This window comes from Protobothrops mucrosquamatus, unplaced genomic scaffold (assembly GCF_001527695.2).
Source record: "Protobothrops mucrosquamatus isolate PMUCROS unplaced genomic scaffold, P.Mucros_1.0 scaffold10, whole genome shotgun sequence".
In the NCBI taxonomy this organism is placed as follows: Eukaryota; Metazoa; Chordata; class Lepidosauria; order Squamata; family Viperidae; genus Protobothrops; species Protobothrops mucrosquamatus.
In genome coordinates, this window is record NW_015386397.1 from 3,402,419 (window position 1) to 3,427,247 (window position 24,829).

At 38.9% G+C, this 24,829-nt stretch overlaps 1 protein-coding gene across 2 annotated transcripts; it reads left to right on the top strand.

Annotated features, from left to right (window-relative positions):
- The first annotated feature begins 7,078 nt into the window (after nucleotides 1-7,078).
- Nucleotides 7,079-22,337, top strand: CBX1 (chromobox 1). Of its 2 annotated transcripts, none has more exons than XM_015810434.1 (5): nucleotides 7,079-7,261; nucleotides 15,548-15,718; nucleotides 16,689-16,866; nucleotides 17,619-17,713; nucleotides 21,018-22,337. In XM_015810434.1, the coding sequence occupies exons 2-5, from the start codon at nucleotides 15,579-15,581 to the stop codon at nucleotides 21,160-21,162; spliced, it is 558 nt and encodes a 185-aa protein (XP_015665920.1). In that variant the 5' UTR covers nucleotides 7,079-7,261; nucleotides 15,548-15,578; the 3' UTR covers nucleotides 21,163-22,337. The 2 variants fall into 2 exon arrangements, with proteins under 2 accessions (XP_015665920.1, XP_015665922.1); XM_015810436.2 differs by lacking the exon at nucleotides 7,079-7,261 and adding an exon at nucleotides 8,375-8,624.
- The last annotated feature ends 2,492 nt before the right edge of the window (nucleotides 22,338-24,829 follow it).

The window sequence follows — 24,829 nt, forward strand, 5'->3', positions numbered from 1 at the left end:
GAACTAGAACACTTCTCATGAATGAAGGCGAATATACAAGTCCCATGATAATTTTGCAGGATCTAGTCTGGGATGGTCACCAGGGCCAGAGGTTTGGTCTTCCAAGCTTTCGGACTCATGCTGGAGCCCATCTTCCTTCCCCACCTTCCCCAAAGATGGGCTCCAGCATGAGTCCGAAAGCTTGGAAGACTAAACCTCTGGTTCTGGTGATCAGCCCAGATTGGATTCTAGAGCACTTCTGGAAAGTGAAGGTAAATGAGTCTTAAAATACATTGCTGACAGCAAACTGCAAGATTGATAAATTACCAACACCATTTAAAGTCTTACAAAATGTTAAACTATTCCATGCATTTTGCAAAAAAAAAAAAGAGCAATGCTGAGGAGTATACAAACTACTGAATAATGTATGGATTTCATATACTAATAAAATGACACTCAAAATTATAGCAAGATACTCAAGAGTCAACAATTTATTGAACAAGAAATGTGAGGTCATAAGAATGATAACCAGAAAACAACTGTTTGTATATGACTTTCTGATTGTGAATTGAAGGGAAACAAAACAAAATCTAATTTATCTGTACTGTACCATGTACTGGACACAATACTTCGAAATATATAAAAAAACTGGTTCCATTCCTTGGATCTATTCCTCCAAGCCAGTTTACTTGATAAAGCCATCCCTATCCCATATACTACACTTGATTAGAAAGTCCTTGCAGTATTGAAACTATCTCCAAATTCAGCTGTATCCAGACACATTTTATTCTTGACCTTTTCCGTGTTAAGAAACACTCTGATTCTTCATGATTTGTAAATTAACATTGGGAGTTGTTTGGTCTAGATTAAAGTTACTGTGCTGAATGTATCTCCAAGCCACAGGGCTAATCAGATGGTTGTGACAGTGAGAGAATATCATGTCTTCAGAATGAGTCACTTCAGCATCGGGGACTAGGACCTTAGTCACTATTTAAAATGAGTCAGGTTTTTTTATCTTTATATTATATCTTTATATTATTTATGCAGGAGAACTCATGTTAAGAATTACGATTCAGGCTCAACCTTACTGTATTCCGTTTGCCTCCTTCAGTTACCAACAATTCTTTCTCTGCACTTTCCTCTTTAGGCATTAGCAAATTTCTGCAGATTGGTAACACAATTTAGTTCTGCATCCTATAAATTCTTGTACTGAGTTTTTCTGGCTTTCTTATAATGGATATTTTGATGAGCCAGGAGAAATAATTAGGGATTGGGCCTTAAAGTTATGCCCAGTTTCTTTCTGTTTTAACTGCTGGTTTTACTTTCCCATTGCTTTGTAGAAATGCTTGGAAGGCAGGAAAATGGTCAACTTCTCATAGATGTCAAAATTGTCTGAATTTATCACTTTTACATTGAGAGCTGTTCATACTTAAAAACCGGGGACAGATATGTCATACCTGGACAAGTGTCTTTACTATCCAGATCACTTCTTTGCTCATTTATTCTATAGGATATTTTGATTTTTCTGAAGCTGGAATAATTCTTTGCAGGTTAAAGTTACTACTTTTGTTTAAAGGTAAATAGACATATGGCAATTTCTGCCTAATGATAAATTTATGTAATTTTAAGGGCTCCTTCTCTTAACACTTGTCACAGGAACTACAGATTTACACTTTTCCATATAAACTTTCAATAATGTGCTCATTTCATGCCAATAAAAACACTCTCAAGCTTGCCAAACATTACTGTCAGTTTCATGTGTGACTCATAATGTTTTCCCTTAGCATTCTTGCAGAGTGATAAATGTTTGCCCACAGTAAGCAAGATATTTTTTTTAGTTTTATTCATTTATAACATAAAATGTGAAAATACAAAAGCAAATAGGGACAACAATAGAGAAAAGGAAAACAAAAAAATGTGAGGGAAGGAACAAAAGGCATTGACTTCCGACTCTCCATTGCAGTAAAATCAGACATTAAAATCAAATCTCAACTTTTTACATTTCTATAGTAGTATGCACTAGCCATTTCTGTATCGGCAAATCAGTCTAATCAGTAAAACCCAAAATCATAATATAATTTTTCCCACCTCAAGTCCAGAAGCGGTTTCCAAGTAGAAACAAAAATACTTATGTTCTTTTCTTTTATCAGCACAGTCAATTTGGCCATCTCTGCTAATTCCATCAGCTTTTGTAACCATTCCTCCATAGTAGGAATTGAGGCATCCTTCCACTTTTGTGCATAGAGCAATCTTGCTGCCGTCACCATATATACAATCAGAGTTCCAATTTTTTTCCAGTTCTCTTTCCATTAGACCCAGAAGGAAAGTTTCTGGTTTAATCTTTATGTTCACTTTAAGAATTTTCTGCATTAATGTATGAATCCTACTCCAATATTTCTTTGCCTTATCACATGTGCACCATAAATGATAAAAAGTCCCTTCTTTACATTTACATTTCCAACATTCATTTGACATACCTTTATACATTCTACATAACTTATCTGGTGTTAAATACCAGCGATACATCATTTTGTAAAAATTTTCTTTTAGGTTATAATTTAATGTGAATTTTAAGCCCTTTATCCACATATTCTCACATCGTTCAAGCATTGTTAAAGCTTTTATTTGCACTTGGAGGTAGTCTAATTCTGTAATTTTGTTGTTTTCAGTGAGATGTACTTCATCATAACAATTCCCCTGATTTTCTTGAACTCCCCCAATGAGAAGAACAGGTAGTTGTGACCTGCTAAAGAGCTTTTCCATAGCAATATCAGATCCCAGTGATGCAGCTATTGTGGTATGCTGAGAAGAGGTTTTCTCATAATTGTCTCAAATGGCCTTTGATTTCACTTTTATTTCCTATAAGGATATAACTGAAAATCCTCACATCAAATACTATCAGCAGCTCTTTTTCTATTTGACCATATTTTTGAACTGATGGGAACTTTTTTTTTTTACCCATAGTCCCACAAACATGCGGCGAAGGCTGAGAAGCGAACGGAGAAATGGAATGCAACTGAAAGCCAGTTTAGTAAAAAAAAACGCTTGGGGGAGGCGAGGGCATCTGGGCAGGGGCAGGCACAGCAACCTTACCCTGCACAGTAGTGGGAGGGGGGCACGCGTGCCCTTCCCATGCCAGGCCAGCCCCTGCAGCCCCGGGGGGCTGTGCTGGGCGGCGGTGGGCAGGGTGTTCAGGTGGAGGCTGGCAGGCTGACCAAAGCAGCAGGTGGAGTGCCAGAAGCTCGGGGAGGGAGGGCGCTGAAGTGGGCAGTTGGGCCATTGGCAAGAGCAACGCATCTGAGCAGAAAGCGGCCTCGGAACAAGTGGGGCAGGTAAGGAAAGAAATCCTTGCTCCCTTCAGAAATTGCCTTTCTTTCCTTACCTGACTTCCAGCCCCATGCCGTTGCTCCTTCACAATCTGCCATGGCCACCGCATGCAAGAAAACAAAGGAAGGTTTTTTTGTGGAAAAAAGGTTAATTGCAACTTCTCATGAAAGATCACAAAGTTGGAATTGATTGATTGACTTTTTTGCTCCAAAAAAACTTTCCTTTGTTTCCCTGCATATGGCGGTGGCGGCGGATTGCAAAGGAGCACGGGGCTGGAAGTCAGGTAAGGAAAGAAAGGCAATTTCTGGGGGGAGCAAGGATTTCTTTCCTTACCTGCCCCATTTGTTCTGAGGCTACTTTCCACTCAGACACGTTGGTCTTGCCAATAGTCCCACCGCCCACTTCAGTGCCCTCCCTCCCCGAGCCTCCGGTGCTTCACCTGTTGCTTTGGTGGCTCTTTAGGCAGAGCTGCAAAGTTTTCTTCTCGGACAGAGAAGAGAACTTCACAGCTCTACCTACAGAGCCACCAAAGCTGTAGCTGAATGGGCAGGTGAGGGGGAAACCTGCCCCACTTGTTCCACGGCCGCTTTTGGCCAAGCCACATTGCAGCAGCATTGGGCACAATACGCTAAGCGGCAACAGCTGCGTCATGCCAAAACCGGCTGTTTGCTGCTTCCTGCCCAATGCTGCAGCCACAAGGCTACCGAACAAGCCGTGCGGCTGTAAGAAACCGGTATACCAGTTCCTTACCTCCGCCTGGCTTGTTCTGCAGCCTCATGGCAGCAGCATTGGGTGCGACACGCAAGGTGGCAAATGGCCGTGGCCAGAGGCAAACAGCCATGTCGCGCCAGAACCGGCCGTTTGCTGCCTCCTGCCCAGTGCCACTGCCATGAAGCGCCCCTCTGGCTCCTGGGAGTTGTGCTGGCGTCCTTTGTGCCAAGTGTCCTTTGCGGTAAGTTTCTGGAAAGATTTGTGACGGGTGGGTGCAACGCACAAGGCGACAAATGGCCACGGCCGGAGGCAAACAGCCACGTCGCACTGAAACCGGCCATTTGCTGCCTCTTGCCCAGTGCCACTGCCATGAGGCTGCGGAACAAGCCGGCGGTGGTAAGAAACTGATATACCAGTTCCTTACCTCTGCCTGGCTTGTTCCGCGGCCTCAGGGCAGCCGCATTTGGTGCGACGTGCAAAGCGGCAAACAGCCACATCGCGCCGAAACCAAGAGGTCGGCAGGCTGTGGCTGCTGATAGACACAGTTGGCCCCCATGCACTCGCTGTGTGCGGGGACCGATGGTGTCAGGCCTGCCTCACCTTGCCTTGCCCTGCTGCAATGGCACCCTTGCCCTGCCCTCTGCCTCACCTCACCCTGCAGGACAAGCCTTCTGCCCAACGTCCCACTCATCAGAGACCCCCTGGATCTCCCCCAAACCTGCCTGGCCTCCACAGGTATCCCTCCCCACGAGCAACATCAAGGTGGCCACGCCCACCCCAAGCCCACCCAGTCTGCCGTGACCACCGTAGCCATGCCCGCCCAATGGGCCACGGCCGCCCAATGGGCCACGCCCACCGGCACCTGACAATATGGGTTGCAGTTTGGGCACTTGGTCTCTAAAAGGTTCACCATCACTGCTTTAGGCCATCCAGAGTCACTCCTTGTGAGATGAGTAGCCATATAAATTTGATAAATAAACTAACCTAATAAAAATGCTATTGGAGTGTTAGTTTGTGGGGGCGTTGTTCCCAAAACTGGGTCTAAGCTTAGTGTTGAAACTAATTGATCACCAAACCCAAGGTATGGAAAAACAGACTTTTATTTTGGTACCAAAGAATAAAAGTCACCCCGGCTTTGAAAGCTACCGAAGCCCCGATTACAGTCTTACAGCAGTTTTTATAATCAAAGGTGATTCTCATACACCCCTTTGCCCACCCAACACATCCCTTTCCCCTCCCCCTGATAATACATGCATAACATATAATATTGATTGGTTACCTGGATTGCAGCCCCCTAAAGCTTTCTCACTTGCTATGCAAAATAGCTAAATGTCACGCCATCTTTGCCCACCTTAGGTCACAGGAATATTGCAAAGCTTTTAGTTTCCTGTGCCAGCTATGTGGTTTTGGATTTTCTTATAAATGAGCTATTCATGTACCCAACATCCTGACTAAGTGGTTGAATCTGTGAATCTGTCTCGCTTCATTGACCCTGCACCCCCCATCCCTGCAGCCCCCCTAACATGTCAACTGTTAGCAAGCTTGTCTGCAAAACCCTCAGTGAGCAGAAAGGAAAAAAGCTGTTAAAGAAAAAAGTTGTTTAAGAGTAAATGTTTATTCTCAGAATTCATCTTCCTCACTCCCATGTCCATCACAACCACACCTGGTCTTATCTCCACATATGACCCTTCCTCTGATCCCGAGGGCATCTGCACCTATATTCTTTCATCTGATCCTTCAGGGGGATTTGATTTACGTGGGTTGTTTTCCAGGAGATTTGAGTTTGTAGTATGGTTGCTTTCTTTGCTGATAAGCATTTAGAAAAAAAAGTAGTTTTACCCCTTTTATTGTGAATTGGATTCTTTGTGGTTAATTTGTTTTCTTTTTATCCATATTTTGGATTGTATTAATAAAACTAGTTTCTGTTTGTTGCATTGCTGCTTCCTAGTCCTATAATTGTTATATGATGTTTGCTTTTGTTTCATATGCAAAGTTATCTTAGTAATTTCAGAGATTTTTTTTATGTGGGGAAAAAAACCAGTTATTTTAATATTTTTTAAAAAAAATATTCCTGCTGTTATAGATAAGATTCTTACTACATTAACACCATAGACCAATAGGATATTGTTTTAAAATTTCTGCCAAAAATCATTTTATAAAAACCATTTTTCAGGAAGCAAAAAGTTTCAGAAATAATTTCAGATATGTTTGCAGGTTAACTGTAGGGCTTAATTGCAGCGCAAGGCTTTTCTTCCGCTGACTTCCTTACTATAACTACTATCTTTATTAAGAACTGCAATAAGAACACTTTTTTCGGAACTAAACTCTAGAGCAGTGGTTCTCAACCTGTGGGTCGGGACCCCATTTGGGGTTGATCGACCATTTCACAGGGGTCGCCAAGCAAGGCTGTCCGCCATTTTTTTTGTCCGCCATTTTTCCCCCCTTTTCCGGAGGGTGCCTTACCTCCCTTGGGCTGGGCCAGCTGGTGGTCGGCCTGCTCTGTCTCTCCCGCTTGCCAGCTATGCCTCGGCCGGCGCAGGGGGCGGAACCACGCATGCGCGGCGCTCCCGGGCAGGGAAAGTCCTCGACTTACGACCAGTTTAGTCCTCGACTTACGACCGGTTTAGTCCTCAGCTTACGACCGGTTTAGTCCTCGACTTACGACCGGTTGGGGTCGCGGCATTAAAAAGGTTGAGAACCACTGCTCTAGAGGAATCAACTTATATAAAATGGAAGTCTTAAAACTTAAACGTATTAAAAGCAAAATCAAGTTGCTAGTGAAATAAACAAAAATCGGCTCTTTAGGAAAGGCAATAATCCTGATCATCCATAGTTGGCCAAAATTCTAGACTTCGTCTTTGTTTTTATGAACAAGTCTCGTTTTGCCTTCTAAATCTAAAGAAAAAGATCTGTCAGCTGATTTAGACTAAGTCTATGAGCACAATAGGAAAAAACAGCATCCGGTCCCAAGATGCCGCGGGCTAGGACAACTTCTAGAGGCTTAAAAAAAAAGGGGGCGTAGAGTTGTAGAGCGCATGCGTAGTGGGTCTCGGCGGGTAGAGGGGTTTCAGTGCTCTTTTGTTTGGCGGAGGCGGATCGAACGCGGGAGGCCCTTTTCCCAGTCGTTGCTCTCTTCAAAACCAGATCTGCTTTTCCCCCACTGCAACCGAGGCTCCTCTGCTTCTCCGTGCTTTATTTTAATCTTTACATTTTTACTCTTGGGTTCTTGGCGGGGCTAATTAAGGTAAAGAGAGGAGAAGGGAACAAGGTGGAGGGCGCCCAGATATCGCGCGCGCGGCTTTATGAGGGCGAAGCGGCCATATTGGGGGTGGGCTGAAAAGGTTTTCAGAGGGCTTCTGGAGCTCGAGATCTTGCAGAATTCGGAACGGTCTGCCGGCGATGGGAGAAAAAAGAAGCGAAATGTATAGCGTGGGAATTATGGGTGGGCTGAGGTTAGAAACCTAATTCGTCCTTAAGAGGGAAGGGCCAGTAACCGATAAGCGACGGAGTATGGCGGGACTTTGCATGAAGAAGTACTATAGGCTGGGTAAGGCAGATGAGGTATGTATACTACGGTATTCAGACAGACCGAATGCACCGTAAAATATAACAGGCTGGAGGAGAAGGGCTGTACAGGTTACCATTTGTGGGAGGTGCTTTTCAGAAAACAAACATTGAATATATAATTGGAAATACTAAGTATGTGTGCTGCTCATATTGGTGAAGTGAAGGGTTAATTATGTAAAGGGGGTGGGGAATGGGGGAAAATGAAAATTTTGGGTTCCAAATAGATGCACACCTGGGGGGGGGGAATCTTTCTGACTGAGAAAGAGGCTCCAAAAGAAAATTAGGTGGTTCTTGGAGGTTTCTTTTTTTATTGGAGAGAAATGTAAACAGGGATGGAGTAGATTTCTATCCTCGGGAACCAAGTAGGATTTTTCCCCTCTTAAGATCGGTGGGGGATTAATAAGATATTTAATTTGTTTTCTGTAGATAACATGTACACTATGGGGACTTGCAGAGCCCAGACATTCCCAAAAGCTATTGGTAGTGAGAAGAATCTGTTCAATGAATAAGTGATCTTATTTGGAGCATAGTCAAGCCAGTCACTTATTGCTGGTTAGCAAGAAGTCAATAGATCTTGAAAGAATTGGTGAAAAGAACCTCAAGGTCTATGCCTTAAAAAAATGATGTGAAATTTATTTGAGATGGTGATATATTATTAAAAATATCTTTATGGAGTTACACTTAGAATGTATTAAGCATTTATGATGGGTTTTGTTGGAAAATACTAACTTGTGCTTTTTTACTACATTTTTGTCAGGAGTTTGGGTTTTATCATACTTCATCATCAGTACTGCTAGATCAGGCAAAGATGTACTATATTAACTGGTCTACGGTACCTGACTTGAGCCTAGGTTTCCCTAGTTCGGGTTTAATACTCTATTCTTTTACCACATTGATGTATGTTTAATGCACCTAGGTATGCAGATCCAAAGAATTAAACAGACACTGTCAGTGATGCTGATAAGAGCAGTATCTGCAACCCTGCTCAATTGTTTCAGGAGCCCTTCACTGAACACTCAATCATTTTGCTGCTCCTGATAGTAAGTACTTGCTCCTGGGATTTCAGTACTAATTTATGTTCACAAGGTAGTTTACAGTATAATAAACCATGAAACACTAAATTGCAAATGTAACAAACAGTATGAACTTGAATATAATGTGGTGTTTTGGTTAGAGGGTTGGACGAGAACCAGAGAGACCCAGGTTCAAGTCTACATTCATTTGATAACTTTGGAGCGATCCTTACCTTGGTCAGGATGTGAAAATAAAACGAGGTGGGAGTACAGCTAGTCCTCGACTTAGAACCACAATTGAGCCCAAAATTTCTATTGCTAAGCAAGACAGTTGGGTTTTAATATCATTTTTTGCCACAGTTGTTAATAACTGCATGATTGACTTACAGCTTAAGTGAATCATGTGATTTAAGTGTATCATATGGTTGTTAAGTGAATCTGGCTCCCCCTCCTTCACTTTGCTTGTTGGAAACTAGCTGAGAAGATTACAAATAGTGATTACATGACGCGGGCAATACAACTATCATAGTATATGGCATTTATCCAATGTCTGAATTTTGATTATGTGACCATGCTACAGTGGATTTAAGTGTGAAAACTTGTCATAAATTGCTTTTTTCAGTGCCATTGTAAGTTCAAACAGTCATTAAATAAATGATTATAAGTCGAGGACTACCTGTATTATATGTATTAATTTGGAGTACTAGAGAAAAAATGATATTCACATTCCAGATGCACAGGAATTCTATAAATGACTCATTTTGAACTCTGTCAATCTTGCAGAAGTTTAATCCAATTCATTAGTTGCTCCCCTACTTTGTTATGGATTAATCTTTTTTTCCTCTTAACATAGCTTAATATATACATAGTCCATTAGAACTGAGCTGATATCTTTATGAAAGATTACAATACTTTGCAAAGAACAAGCAAGGAAAACAGACCACTCATTATCCAATATAATTGTTTATGGCTTGATAGTATGGCCCAAGAACTAGTAACCTATTACAAATATTATGCGATATTTAATGTATTTTATGCTTAGGAACTACTAATAATTGAAAATGACTTAGTTATATTAATTATAAGTATTTAGGCCCCCCTCCTTTCACTTTTCTACTTAACTGCCCAGATACTATAATCAGTTCTAGATATGCCTGGTAGTATTTATTGGTGAGATTGGTGAGAAGGAAATTGGTAGGGGAATAATTAAATGAAAATATGTTTGCGTTGTATATCTAATGGGAGTTTAATTGTGGTGCAGTGTAGGGTCATGAAAATGAAATTACTAAGCAATTTGTAGGACTCCCCCATAATAATAAAAATAAATGAACTATGCTGCACATTCTGAAATTATATGAAGCTTAAGGTTGTATTGTATTGTTATAACCTCGTGTTATAGCAATTGTTATTTTTATATTGAAAATAAATTGCAAATATTTGACTTCTCCATTATTTTTATAGTTATTTACATACTTGGATTGTCTTGATGTGTATAATACTGCCTGCTTGAACTATATATTTTTGTTTTTGTTTGGTTTGTACTACAGGTAGTCCTCGACTTGCAACCATTTGTTTAGTGACCATTCAAAGTTGCAATGGCATTGAAAAGAGTGGCTTATGACTGTTTTTCACACATACAACTGTTGCAGCATCTCCTTGGACATGTGATCAAAATTCAGATGCTTGGTAACTGATTCATATTTATGACAGTTGCTGTGCACCAGGTCATCTTTGCGACCTTCCAACAAGCAAAGTCAGTAGGGAAGCCAAATTCATTTTACAACTCTATAACTAACTTAACAACTGCAGTGATTCACTTAACTGTGACAAGAAAGGTCGTAAAATGGACCAAAACTCACTTAACTGTCTCACTTAGCAACAGAAATTTTGGGTTTAATTGTGGTCGTAAGTCAAGGTCTACCTGTATATGAATAAGGAAACTGCTTTTTCAGTAGTATGTATTGATCAAATAACAATGCATTTTGAAATATATGGTTTTGGTAGTGGAGAAATTAGTTTAGTAAAGAATTGTAGGCTGGCAGATGGATATAATGGAGAAGAGTGATAGTAAAACATGTAGAAGGGATAATTTCATAATAAAAGGATATATAGTTGAAGCAAAAAAGAGAAAGAATTAAAATATTGTTTTTGTAAAGCTAACATGAGATATACTGGGATGAGGAAATTTTGCCAACATACGGGCCCTATTGTAAAGCCGTTCTGCTGCATTTTTGTTATAAAGTAGGCACTCTGAAGCATGAGATTAAAGAGAGGAAAGTGTAATTAAATCCTCTCCTTGAGCTTTTTTTCCCCATTCAAGAATCTGGAGGAAGCAGATGAGGAAACGGAAACTAAGTAAGGAAAAAAAATCTTTTGTACATCTTCCTTTCTGTACAGATTATGCTCCTTCCATCCTGGTTAACAGCATGAAAGGAATGTGGCATATCTTTATTGGAAGAAAGATAAAATTCTTTTTATAAATACAACATATAGAGTCCTTGAAAAACACAATCACATTAGAATAACCCCATTTCAAAGATATATGAGCATTAAAAAGCTGTAGCCTTCCCATCTATTTCTACATGCTGAAATGGGAAATAACATTAGAAGATGAAAACAACAGAGAAAGTTTGTGTTTCCTGACTGCATGCCATCTCTTTAGCACAAACTTTTGATGTATCATGGAAAAGTAATTAATTGAAATAATAAGTTTTGACAAAAGTCTTGCTTACAATGTCATTTTACACATACTGTAGAAAACTCTGAAAATATATGTAAAGTCCGTAAAGATTGGGAAACTTTGAGCCAGGCAGGGAGGACGGGTTAAGCAGGGAACTACCGTAGCCTTGAGTCCTTGCGCAACCGCAAGAGGCATGAACCTGATCCCCCTAGAATTTTGTGGAACCTTATCTAGTTCTTAAAAGAAGGCAGGCAGTCTGGAGAGATTCTTGTACTGGTAGAACACAAAGTTGCTGAATTGGGCCCTTCATGTGTCCAATTTAGTTGCTTGCATCTGGCAATAAGAATTTCATAGAATTCCGTTTTTAAAAATATTAATATCTAAAGCCAATAAGGAATATATACTTGTTGGAAAAGGAAAATAATACTCAAATCTCATATTGTGCAAATTCTTGATTATTAGAATTAGTGTAATTGAGCACACAGTTTCAGATTTGAATCAGTGTATAGTATTTGAAGGGGGGAGATCAATCAAATGCTTGCCTATTGTTCCCTGTATTTCAGTTAGGATATCTTTTTTCCAAAAACTTCATTGTTTTCCAGGTTATCCATCTCATTGTGGCTTTGGACTATTCTGAGTTTTGGCACCATAGGATTATTAAAATCTATAAAAAACTATGTTTTTCCCTTTCCTGTTTGAGGGGGATATGTGTATGGTGAAAATAGAAATAAATTTTAAAACAACCTTAATTCAAGGAAATTTGGATTCTCGGTTAAATCCGTATGCAAGTACTGTAGGATGTTTATAGTTTTATTCATTTATAACATAAAATGTGAAAATACAAAAGCATATAGGGACAACAGTGGAGAAGGAAAACAAAAAATGTGAGGGAAGGGAAGGAACAAAAGGCATTGACTTCTGACTGTTACATTAAAATCAAATCTCAACTTTTTACATTTTTATAGTAGTATGCACTAGCCATTTCTGTATCGGCAAATAAGTATCATTTTTTTCCACTTCAAGCACAAAGTTCAGAAGTGATTTCCAAGTAGAAACAAAAGTACTTTGTTTCTTTTCTTTTATCAACAATCAATTTGGCCATTTCTGCTAATTTCATCAGCTTTTGTAGCCATTTGTCTATGGTGGGAATTGAGACATCCCAGAAGGAAAGTTTCTGGTTTAATCTTTATGTTCACTTTAAGAATTTTCTGCATTAATATATGAATCCTACTCCAATATTTCTTTGCCAGGAAAGTTAATTCTGTCTTCACTTAATTCCCATTAATTTGAATTAAGTTTGGATATAACTCCATAATGTACTTATTTAATCATGTATATTTTATTCTGCTTTTCAAATAGTAATGCATCAAAGGAGCTCACATACTTAAAAAAAAGACACTGGCTTCAAGCTTACAAATTGAAAAGAGTGTCATACAAAGAAAAGGGAGTACAGACAGAAAAAAGATGTATTGGTGTGCCAAGAATGTTAAGAAGCCATACTCCACTCAGAACAGTTCAAAACTAGAGTTCCCACCATTTGTAAGCCAGTTTAAGCTTAGAACATGTTCTTTAGAAATTTCCCTTCCTTCTCAGTTCCTGTTCATAGACATCTCCTTAGTCAACCATTCTTCATTGCAAACTAGACCCTTTTCTAAATCCTAGCTGTGCTTGACGGCCCCTTTTGTCTGTTTTTATCAGACCCCAACTGAGACAAGTGTATCCTCCTGCTGTGACATGCTTTGCCTGCAGGATGCCTCTACAATTTTCTTTTTCCAGTAGACTATAATTCTTCATTTCCAGGAGAAGCAAGCTGTTTAATCTAGTTTGCATGCTGAATACACTTTTGTTGCTCCTACTACTTGAGAATGTTATCTTCCTCTGTCTTTATCAAACTATTGTTCTATCATATACAGTGAGGGGAAAAATTATTTGATCCCCTGCTGATTTTATACATTTGCCCACTGACAAATGATCAGTCTATAATTTTACTGGTAGGTTTATTGTAACAGTGAGAGACAGAATAACAACAAAAAAATCCAGAAAACGCATTTCAAAAAAGTTATAAATTGATTTGCATTTTAATGAGTGAAATAGGTATTTGATCCCCTATCAATCAGCCAGATTTCTGGCTCCCAGATGTCTTTTATACAGGTAACGAGCTGAGATTAGGAGCATTCTCTTAAAGGGAGTGCTCCTAATCTCAGCTTGTTACCTGTATAAAAGATACCTGTCCACAGAAGCAATCAATCAATCAGATTCCAAATTCTCCACCATAGCCAAGACCAAAGAGTTGTCCAAGGATGTCAGGGACAAGATTATAGACCTACACAAGGCTGGAATGGGCTACAAGACTATCGCGAAGCAGCTTGGTGAGAAGGCAATAACAGTGCGATTATTCACAATTGGAAGAAACACTAAATAATTGTCAATTTCCATGCAAGATCTCGCCTTGTGGAGTTTTAGTGATCATGAGAACGGTGAGGAATCAGCCCAGAAACACAGGAGGATCTTGTCAACAATCTCAAGGTAGCTGGGACCATAGTTACCAAGAAAACAATTAGTAACACACTACGTCATGAAGGACTGAAATCCTGTAGTATCCGTAAGGTCCCCCTGCTCAAGAAAGCACATGTACAGGCCCATCTGAAGTTTGCCAATGAACATATTTATGATTCAGAGGAGAACTGGGTGAAAGTGTTGTGGTCAGCTGAGACTAAAATAGAGCTCTTTGGCATCAACTCGCCATGTTTGGAGGAGGAGGAATGCTGCCTATGACCCCAAGAACACCATCCCCACCATCAAACATGAAAGTGAACACATTCTTTGGGGGTGTTTTTCTGCTAAGGGGACAGGACAGTTTTACCACATCAAAGGGATAATGGATGGGCCATGTACTGTCAAATCTTGGGTGAGAACCTTCCCTCGGCCAGGACATTGAAGATGGGTCGTGGATGGGTATTTAAAACATGGCAATGACCCAAAACACATGATCAAGGCAACAAAGGAGTGGCTCAAGAAAGAAGCACGTTAAGGTCTTGGAGTGGCCTAGCTAGTCTCCAGAACTTATCCCATAGAAAATCTGTGAAGGGAGCTGAAGATTGGAGCTGCCTAATGTCAACCTCAAAACCTTAATGACTTGGAGAGGATCTGCAAAGAGGAGTGGGACAAAATCCCTCCTGAGATGTGTGCAAACCTGGTGGCCAACTACAAGAAACGTCTGACCTCTATGATTGCCAACAAGGATTTTGCCACCAAGTACTAAGTCATGTTTTGCATGACTTATTTCACTCATTAAAATGCAAATCAATTTATAATTTTTTGAAATGCGTTTTTCTGGATTTTTTTGTTCTGTCTCTCACTGTTACAATAAATGTACCATTAAAATTATAGACTGATCATTTTTTTGTCAGTGGGCAAATGTACAAAATGTTAAATTAAAAAATAAATATTTTTCCCCTCACTATATATGATAGAACCTATTGGTTTTTCTGAGAGTAGCAAAAGAGAACAAGATGGCTAATATTTCTTGCTTTAAACATAAAGATTCATTCTGAGGAATTTAAAATTGAAACATAATGCTTTGTTTCCTACAGTGTGTTCTTTTCTTGGAAGAAAAACTAAGTTGCATACAACTTGTTATAGTCATCTTAGGTGTCTTACGTTGCATGTGCTATTCTATGCTATTCTAGTGGAATCAGATTCCAGAGTTGATCTGTGTGTCCTATTAATTTAAAAGGGTATGCTATTGAATCAAACCATCACAGATAATGGACATATGAATGCCATTCAGCAAGGCTTAGATTTATGTCCTAATGGTCAGTGGTTAGAATCCTGTATTGCAGGCTAACTCTGCTCATAGTCTGGAGTTTGATCCTGATGGACTCAAGATTAATTCAACTTTCCATCCTTTGAGGTTGGTAAAATGAGGATCCAGAATGTTGGGGGTAATATACTGATGTTGTAAACTTTCCAGAGAGTGCTGTAAAGGCTGTGGGATGGTATATAAGTCTATGTGCTATTGCTATTGTGTGGATATTTGTAGACCATAGTTGTTAATAGGACTTACATATTCCATGTATGTTTTTGTGATTGTATTTGCAGCCATGTATCCATGAAGGCATATTTGGGTTTAATTTTTCCATTATTGTTTTATGGTTGAATACTGGGTAGAAAAAAATATAGCAACTTCTATTTAGTATTGCTGCTGTAGCTCCAAAAGGTTCCCAATCAGCATTTTCATTCCTGATATCTCTTTCTTTATCTATAACAGCCTCTTTTAAACTGCAAAGCTGGCGAGCACAATGGGAAAAAAGCAAAACAAGAAGAAAGTGGAGGAGGTCTTGGAAGAGGAAGAGGAGGAATATGTGGTGGAGAAAGTTCTTGACAGGCGGATGGTGAAAGGCAAAGTGGAATACCTGCTTAAGTGGAAAGGCTTTTCAGAGTAAGGCTGCTTTCCTTTATTTTGTAGTTCTGTTGAAAAGAAAGATCAGCTGACTTCAGTTTTTCAGACCTTCTGTTAACATTTCATAGTGCTTGTTTTTTAGAGTGATGGGTTTTTAAAAATCCAGTTCAACTTTTTTAAAATCTTACCTTGTGGTAATGTACTTCAACTAGTAGATAGCTGGGCTTTAAAAACGTATCCTACTAAACAAACATTTATTTGTTTATGTTGTACCTTTCGGCAGCCTTCAGGCAAATGTGACATTTTAGGAAAAGATGTAATATGAATTATATGTTTCTGCAGGATAACAATGTGTTTAAAAATCAGATGTAGATTGTTCTTCCCCAAAAAGTCCTTTCTGATTTGGACAGTTCTTTTCTTACATTTTAGATAGGTTGGTGAACATATGCAGATGCTTCCTTCTATATGTTTTGCCAGGGATGTATTTACTGTCCCTGTCATACATTATGCCTTCTCTAAGGGACACTTGAATACATGGGCTATCCAAGACTTCTTGCCCTCCAAGATCCTTGCCTAAACCATGTATTTATTAGTAATGAGGAAAATGAAATGCTATTCCTTTTTTCTTTCAAATCTGTATTTTAATTCATAAAACCAAGACTCAGAACAGAATAACAAAACCACTGAAATCTTGGTAATTTGGTTCTGCTTGTCACTAGATACTTTGTGCGTCATGCAACGTTCCTTCTGATTTAGTTCAAATTAAGCCATATTCTCAGACTTTGTAACTTGTTTATGTATAGGGAAAGTTTTCTTATGTACTCATAAAAATGTCAGCAATTATGCCAGATTTCAAATAAATAGATTTAATACTTTTCCATTTAAAGAAAGTTGCTCTTAATTTATGCCAAGAATTTCCAGGTTTCATAATCAATCAAGTATCTTTAATAATATATAACAGAAATACAAAAATTATAGTACAAACTTTGGTATTTTGGTTGCATTGCAGTGAAGATAATACATGGGAGCCAGAGGAGAATCTCGATTGCCCTGACCTAATTGCAGAATTCCTACAATCCCAGAAAACAGCACATGAAATTGACAAGTCAGAGGGAAGCAAGCGCAAGGCTGAGTCAGATTCTGAGGATAAGGGGGAAGAAAGCAGACCAAAGAAAAAAAGAGAAGAGGTAAGGCAGATTCCTTCAACATGTGATCCACTGAAGATTGCTTATATCTTATAGTTAAAGAGACATTTTAAAGAGAGGGACATAATTATAGTTTACAGCTAAGCATCTTTCAGAAGCATAAATATCTTAAAAATAACTGTTTTGCTGCCTGTGATTTTGAAGAACTTTATTCTTTCCCCCAGTTTTATTGATCTATCTTGTTTAATATTATTTTAGGTAACTTAGCATTTTTATTTCAGTTTTTACATACTGTCTATTCCTTTTCTGGTTTTTTTTCTGTTTACAGTTAGATTGTTTCCCCATTCATCTTGGAAATGTAGCTAAACCCCCGATTTGTAGCCATGAAACTTTAATTGCAATATAATGCAGAGTTTTTATCCCATTAATATTTATCTATAGCCCATTGTTTTGATATTGCCTAGAATTTCAAGGAATAAATGATCTCTGATAGCTGCCATTAAAGAAGAGAACAGTTCATAAAAAAAACAGCTCAACTTTATTTAATTTTGTTAAAGGTCTGTCCTTAAAATTACACGAGATTAGGGTTTATGAAATCAAACAGTTTTGAGCAATATAAATTCCACAGTATAAGAATATATATACGACATTCTTAATTTAGGATTCCTTCATTTCTGGGGGTATAGCAGAAACCGTTTTCTGGAAGTAATGTTTTGTGTTATCTGATGGGTGCTTGATCTGTTTGTATTAAACTCTAAAACTAGCAATATTAACATTTCTATTTTGTTCTTTAGGCTGAAAAGCCTCGAGGGTTTGCAAGAGGGTTTGAACCAGAACGGATTATTGGTGCCACAGATTCCAGTGGGGAGCTCATGTTTCTAATGAAATGGTAAATTTGTCCTTTAGTTTTTGAAGGTCTCATTGCACATCTTCAAATCGAAATATGATATTTACTTATATGAATGTTAAGGAAATGCTGTGACCTAATGTCAGACTGCTGGATAAGGAAGAATAAACTCAGACTAAATCCCAACAAGACGGTGGCTATGAGTTTGGAAGCAATCTGATTCTATGGATATTCCATCTCCAGTTCTGGATAAGACCATATTCACTTTACCAAAATTAGTCAGCTCTATTTGGATTATTGCCGTGCAATTCCATCTGGACTGCCTTTGAGAAGGCAGTTCATCTGATCCAAAAAGAAGTATCCTACTGTGTTTCCCCGAAAGTAAGGCCTATCCTGAAAATAAGCCCTAGTTTTGGGGCAAGGCACACCTAAAAATCAAGCTAGGGCGGGGGTGGGGGGGGGAAGCAGCACCCCGCACCCACTTACCTTGCAGCCAGACCACTCCTCGCTGGCCCACTTCTGCGATGTCTTCTGCAGCCAGGCTTGCATTTCTCAATCACAGGCCTTTCTAGAAGGCCACTACAGCCGAGAACCAAGCTATGGATTCAATCCTTAGTTCTGCAAGACCTCTGCAGCCAAGAACCAAGCTATGAATCCATAGCTCAGTACTCGGCTGCAGTGGCCTTCCAGAAAGCGCTGACTGCAAAACGCAGGCTGGAATGCAGCTAAGAATGAAGCTGCTCTTTCGCAGAAGAAGTGGACCGGCTGGGCAGGGCTCAGTGCCGGAGGTGAGTAATAAAAAACATCCCCTGAAAATAAGACCTGGTGCCTCTTTTAGAGGCAAAACAAAACAAAAAACAAACAAACCCCGGTCTTATTTTCGGGAAAACACGGGTAGTATATAACTCCACCACTATCTGCACTAGCTACCAATTAATTTCAAAGTTGTCACTTTGTACTTCCTAGTTTTAAACTATGGGACCACCTGTTCCTAATGGTTTCCACTTGCCCAGTGGGATCAGGAAGAATAAGCTCCCTTCTGGATTTGCCCTTTTAAAAAAATAACATTTACTGTGACATATGTTCTCAGTGGCAGGTCTTTTCCATTGCTCCTCCCCTCATTTGACTTGCCCCAACATTACTAAGATTTTTATTGACTTAATCTTGTTTGCCTGTGGCAGAATCTAAGGTCTTGAGTTGGTTGACAGTTGGAATAACATATAAGCTTATATGCTGTCCTGAATTAGTTTGCTTGTTTAGCATTAAAACAAGGTGCACAGTGGTACTATTTTTTGTGTACTTTATCTATACCAGAAGTCCTCTACTTTCAGTCATTCATTTAGTGACTGCTCAGAGTGATTGAAAAAAAGTGACTTATGATCGGTTCTCACACTTATAACTGTTGCAGCATTCTCATGGTCACATGATCAAAATCTTGGAACTTGGCAATTAACATATACTGTTTCGGACTGATGTGATCACTTGGCTTCTAACAAGCAAAGTCAATGGGAGAAGCAAGATTCACTTAATGATCACATGATTCACTTAATAACTGCAGTGATTAGCTTAACATAACAACTGTCTTGCTTACCAACATAAATGTTGGGCTCAGTTGTGGTCATAAGTCTAGGACTATCGGTACTGTATTCTGATTTGGCTTTAGATTTTCCATTAAAGAAAGAATGCTATATAAATTTATTTCAAAAAACAGAATTATTTGTATACGATCTGAGAAGTGATTTTTCATTTTAGAGATCAGCCACCTTTCATTACAATTGTCTTATTGGTAATGTCAAGTATAAACCAGTGGAACATTTAATGAGTGAATTGTGAAATATTTCCTGTTCCAAAAGATACACATCTTGATAACCCCAGGTCAGATACATGTGACCTTGTGAAGAATAAGAAAGTTCAACTTCTGTCTCTAGAATGAAATGTTTTGCATGTAACCACAAATCTTCAAAATCTGGTTTTGCTAAATTAAAGGTAGTCCTCGACTTACAATTGATCATTTAACAACTTTCAAAACTACAGTAATCTCAGAAAGGTTACTTTATGGCCCATAAAACACTTCCTGGCCATTGTAAAACACCATGCTGTCCTCATGTGATTACAATCCAGCTTCATGAGATCACAAGCCAGGTGCTTGGCAACCCATTCGCACTTGCAGCCAGTTGCCAGGGACCCTGCAATGTTGTGATCGCCATGTGCAGTCTTTCCCCCCCCCCCCCAAAGTCAGTGGAGAAGCAGGCAGGGAAGGTTGCAAGCTGCTGCCAAGAGGGCACCCTCTGAGAGTTGACTCAGACAGACACCTACTGGGGGAATAAGTCTCTAAACTGTCCACTTAACCTAGGAGATTCCTTAATAGCAAAAACTGGGAGTGTCGGGATTGTGGGCATTGAGCAAAGTGGTCATATGGATGTCTCACTTAACTTTGCTCAACTACCGAGATTTCAGTCCCAATTGTAGTCTTAAATTGAGGATTATCTGTACACAGACAATCCTTGACTTACAATCTGTCAGTTAAGGCGTATTTCCAGAACTACTTAAAACCTGTTTTCGGAGTTACAATGGCCACAAATACAAACATGCAGGCTGTCATGTGATTGTATCTTAGGAGCTTGGCAACTCCTTTACAACCATTTGCAGCATCTTGTGGTCACATGACTGATTTGCAATTATTATTTTTTTGCCAGTTTCTGGCATTTATTTTTAGTTTCCAGAAAAATTGCCCTTTGGAGAAAATGGATTTGCTTAATAACTGCTTGTTTGCTTAATGACCACCATTAAAAAAGCAGTTGTAAGTTTGAATCTGGTCACATGATGTCTTGACTTACGACCTCAACAATTTAACAACTGTAATTCCAGGCTCAATTGTGGCCATACGTCAAGAACTACTTGTACAATTTCTAGCATCCTTCATTGTTAGCCATGCTGAATAAACCAATAAAGGTCCAAATAACCTTTACTTTGCAAACCAAGGGTCACAGTCTACTTCTGTGATCTAAAAGGACAGTTACAGCTGCAAATATATTGCCCATCAGAGGTTGGAAGTATGATGTCATAGTATTGTTGCACATTAATGGGATGCTCATTGATCCCTACAATTAGAAAATATCCAGTGAGTTGTCTTAAATTAGAAGGAAAAAAAACGGTTGTAGTTGCTACCAGAACACATTGACATTGATGTATGTTACAACTTTAAACAATAAATTCCATCAATTTATCCTTTAGATGACATGGCATAACGACCATCTATATTTTGAAAAAAGATTTTTAACACCAATAGATATTTATCATTCCCTATGGGATAAATATTAAACTCTTTTTTCTCTTGATTATATAGGAAAAACTCAGATGAAGCTGATCTGGTTCCTGCCAAGGAAGCTAACATCAAATGTCCACAAGTGGTCATCTCATTTTATGAGGAAAGGCTCACATGGCACTCCTATCCCTCGGAGGACGATGATAAGAAGGATGACAAGAATTAATCTGCTTGTCCTTCTGTCCTCATTCCTCCTTTGGCTGACTTTTGTATTAAAATACCAGACTGTGGGTTTGAACATAAGGGAGAAGTGAAGAAGCTCTTGGCTGAGGGGATGCCCTCTGTAAAAACAGGACAAGATTTCTCCCTATGACAGTGTGTTTTATGTTTATATATATATGTATATGTATAAAACATATATATTCATATAACATATATATTCATAATCTGTCACCTTGATTGAAAGAATGAAAGCCACCAACAGAAACAGCAAGTGGAGGTGGCATGTTCTCTAAAGATCACCTGAAATTTGCAGCCTTTTTCTCAAATAGTGTTAACTGCATTTTTACAGCTTAGCATGTGTGTGTAGGTTTAATTCCTTTTGGGGGTATTATTTGTGTATTGTTGGGGTGGGAAGGGTAGGTATGTTCCAATTGACTTGAGACAAAGGATGGTTCACAGTATTCTATAGCCAGAGTTTTAATTTTTCTAAAAAAAACCTGTTTTACTGCAATTAAAATAAGTTACTTTCAACTGAATAAAATTACTCAATTTTGAAATGCTGGAGCAAATGTGTCTTGAGTTGTTTGCATTAACAGTTGAGACTGTAATCAGCAATTCAGCTAATACAAGAATTATTGTCGCATCTAAAATTGGGGAAGATGAAAATTTAGACCCTGTAGTTGAACTGGGAATGCCTTGTTCTAAAATAACATTTCTTTTCTGCATCCTTTTAATATCTTTTTCCATAGAATTAAGATTACTTTTTTTTTAACTTTCCTGTATGTATGTAAACTTGAGAATCAAAGTGAGTGGTGGCAAGAAGCGGAAGAAAAAACTACTTTGTACAGCACAAATAAGTTGCAGAATATTCTGTAAACACTTTCTGCCAGACTTGGGCATTAATTATTACTTTCTTTGTCTTAGCCTGCCACCGATTTTAATGTAATAATAGACTTCTGTTTTTACAAAGGACACAATTTTAATCAATGAATTTGCTCAAATCCTAGTAAGCCACCAACTCCTTCACAGGGCGGTATGTACGTAGAATTGTATTGTACAAATCTTTTTTAAGATAAAGCATGTGTAGGCTTCTGTGAAAATGTTGTCTAAAACCTAAGTGTTTGGATTTAACTTCATAATGAATTGTCTTTTGGTCCTAATAAAATTTTAGATTTATAATCCTGACCTTTCTTTTTCTTTTCCCTCTAGACAAGGTCTTTGCAAATATTACATAATGGGACATGAATCTAGAATTTAGGGAAAAATTCATAGGTTTAAATTTGTTCACAGCATTGTACAGCAGGGTGTCAAACTTAATATCATTGAGGGCTGAATCAGCATTATGGTTGCCTTCAAAGGGCCAGTTGCTGTCCCCTTCTCTTCCTTAGGCTGTCCCCACTGACATCTCCCTATCGCCATCTCTCCCCCTCACTACTACTTCGTCCTCCCTCATGTGTTCACTCACTGCCCAGCTCACCTTTTCATGCAGTGCTCATCAGCTGGAGCTGCGTGGGCTGATCCTGGGGTCCCCAACAGCTCTGCAGCTCCAGCTGACTCTTCCCCGAAGACTGCATGTGGCAGCTGGCCACCCCTGAGGCCGCAGGAAGCCCCAGTTAGCTGGAGCCACGTGCAGATCCCAAGGCCTCAGCAGAGCCCCCAGCAACACCACAGCTCCAGCTGACTCTCCCCCAGGCTTCTCTGGCATTACCCCCGTTTCAGCTCACCCACCCACCCCCACATACTCAATTGCCGCCTCCTGCTAGTCTGCTTGAGGGCCAGATCTAAACACATCACCGGCCGGATCTGACCTGGGGGCCTTTTGTTTGACATGTCAGTTGTACAGTATACATCACGTAGAGAATTATATCCTGAGGTCCTGCTAGTAAGATATGGAGTGACAAAATAACCTGTTTAGCATACTACAAATGGCACTTTATAGAAGAGACGCCCAAAACATCTTAAAGCTAAGTAATTCCACACACTTCTCCTCCTCCTAGTTAGTTAAGTAGTAACTATATTACTCATGTATAACGTGTGAGTTTGTTGTAATGTCTTTGATTTTTTAATTTTAATTAATTTACTTTTTTATTAATTTGTTATTTTTTATTTTAATTACTAGCTTCTGCACTCTCTTTGGAGAAAACTAAGAACAACCTATTACACACTGCTTAATATGCTACTTATAACTACCACCATCACCCCATGACCTGGAAAGCTAGTAAGCAAGCAAGGAAAAGTCAATCTTAAAGTTTTAGTAAGATTTCTTTTTATATCTTTTTTTTTCTTAAATGGAAGTGCAGGAAACAGTCTGCCCAAGTCATGGGGGAAGGACAAATTTACACATTGCAAATTTGTATCCAAAGCACATCTATGTTAGCTCATCTTGCTGTCATGCAACAAATTGAACAAGGGAACAAGAATGTTAATATTGGAACAGTTCTTCATGCCTAGTGAATTGGTTCTATAAGTAGCATGAACATTAATGGAATTAAATGGAGAGAATATTATACCTGTAAAGTATGATAAGACACAGGAACATCAGACTTTTCCAGGACCTAGCCTAGGGTAATTGCATTAGGATCCAGCAAATCTATGCTAAAATATTTTTAATGTTTGTTTTTCTATTAAATAGAGTGCCTGATAACATGCTAGTGAGGATACAAACTGAATTGAAAATGTGGATGACCCCAGCTAAGAAAATCAAAATGGAAGTTGTGATCTAGATGTCTACAGGATATGCTGTTAAATTTGAGAAGAAAGTAATGTACATGCAGCATATCCCTGGATACAGTATTCCAGGAACAATACTAGCTTTTTTAAAAGTGCAAAACAAAGTTACGAGTCCAGAATGGAGATCTTTGCCATATGTGGGCTACTTTTACAATAAATTTTACTTTGAACAAATTCTGAAACTGGCTTGTTCTAATTGTGCCATAAACATTTTGTGATAGTTCTTTTAAACAATCCAAGAGATGACATCCTCTTACATCCTCTTGGCTAGCTCAGATTTTTTAGAGTACCATATTATAATTCATTAATTTTTTTAAAACAAAATTCACATGGAAATAAATCCACCAGATCAGTGGTTCTCAACCTGTGATCCGCAGACCCCTGGGGACTGGGGCAGGTGCAATGTCATCACGGGTTTGCAATTTGTTATGATTTAAATTTTGAATTAAGTCTTGGAGGTCTCTGGTCATGGTCTGGCCACAAAAGGTATTTAAAGGGGGTCCACGGTGAAGAAAAGATTGAGAACTACTGCACTAGATGAAACTTTCCAGAGAAGAGGTCTGAATACTTTACTGAAAAATCCATTTCTCCCAATACACATTGCTGTAGCCCACAGCACTATGGTAGGTATTTTCAAATAGATTATTCTTTTCTTGTATCTCCATATCATAATTAGAAGCAATGTTACATTATACCAGGTGATTGAAAGTCTGAGCTTCAATTCTATAGTAATTAAGTGTAAGGCAGTTACTAATTCTATGTGCAGCGTATTAATTACCGCAATAGGATTCTTTTGGTTACCAAAACCACCATTCCTCCAATCTACCACTGATTATCCAGATACTATTCCATATAATTTCAGCAATCGGGGGAATTAAGTACAATATTACCTAACAATATTACTAGTTACTACACAAATAGTTTCTTTAATGAATGCTACC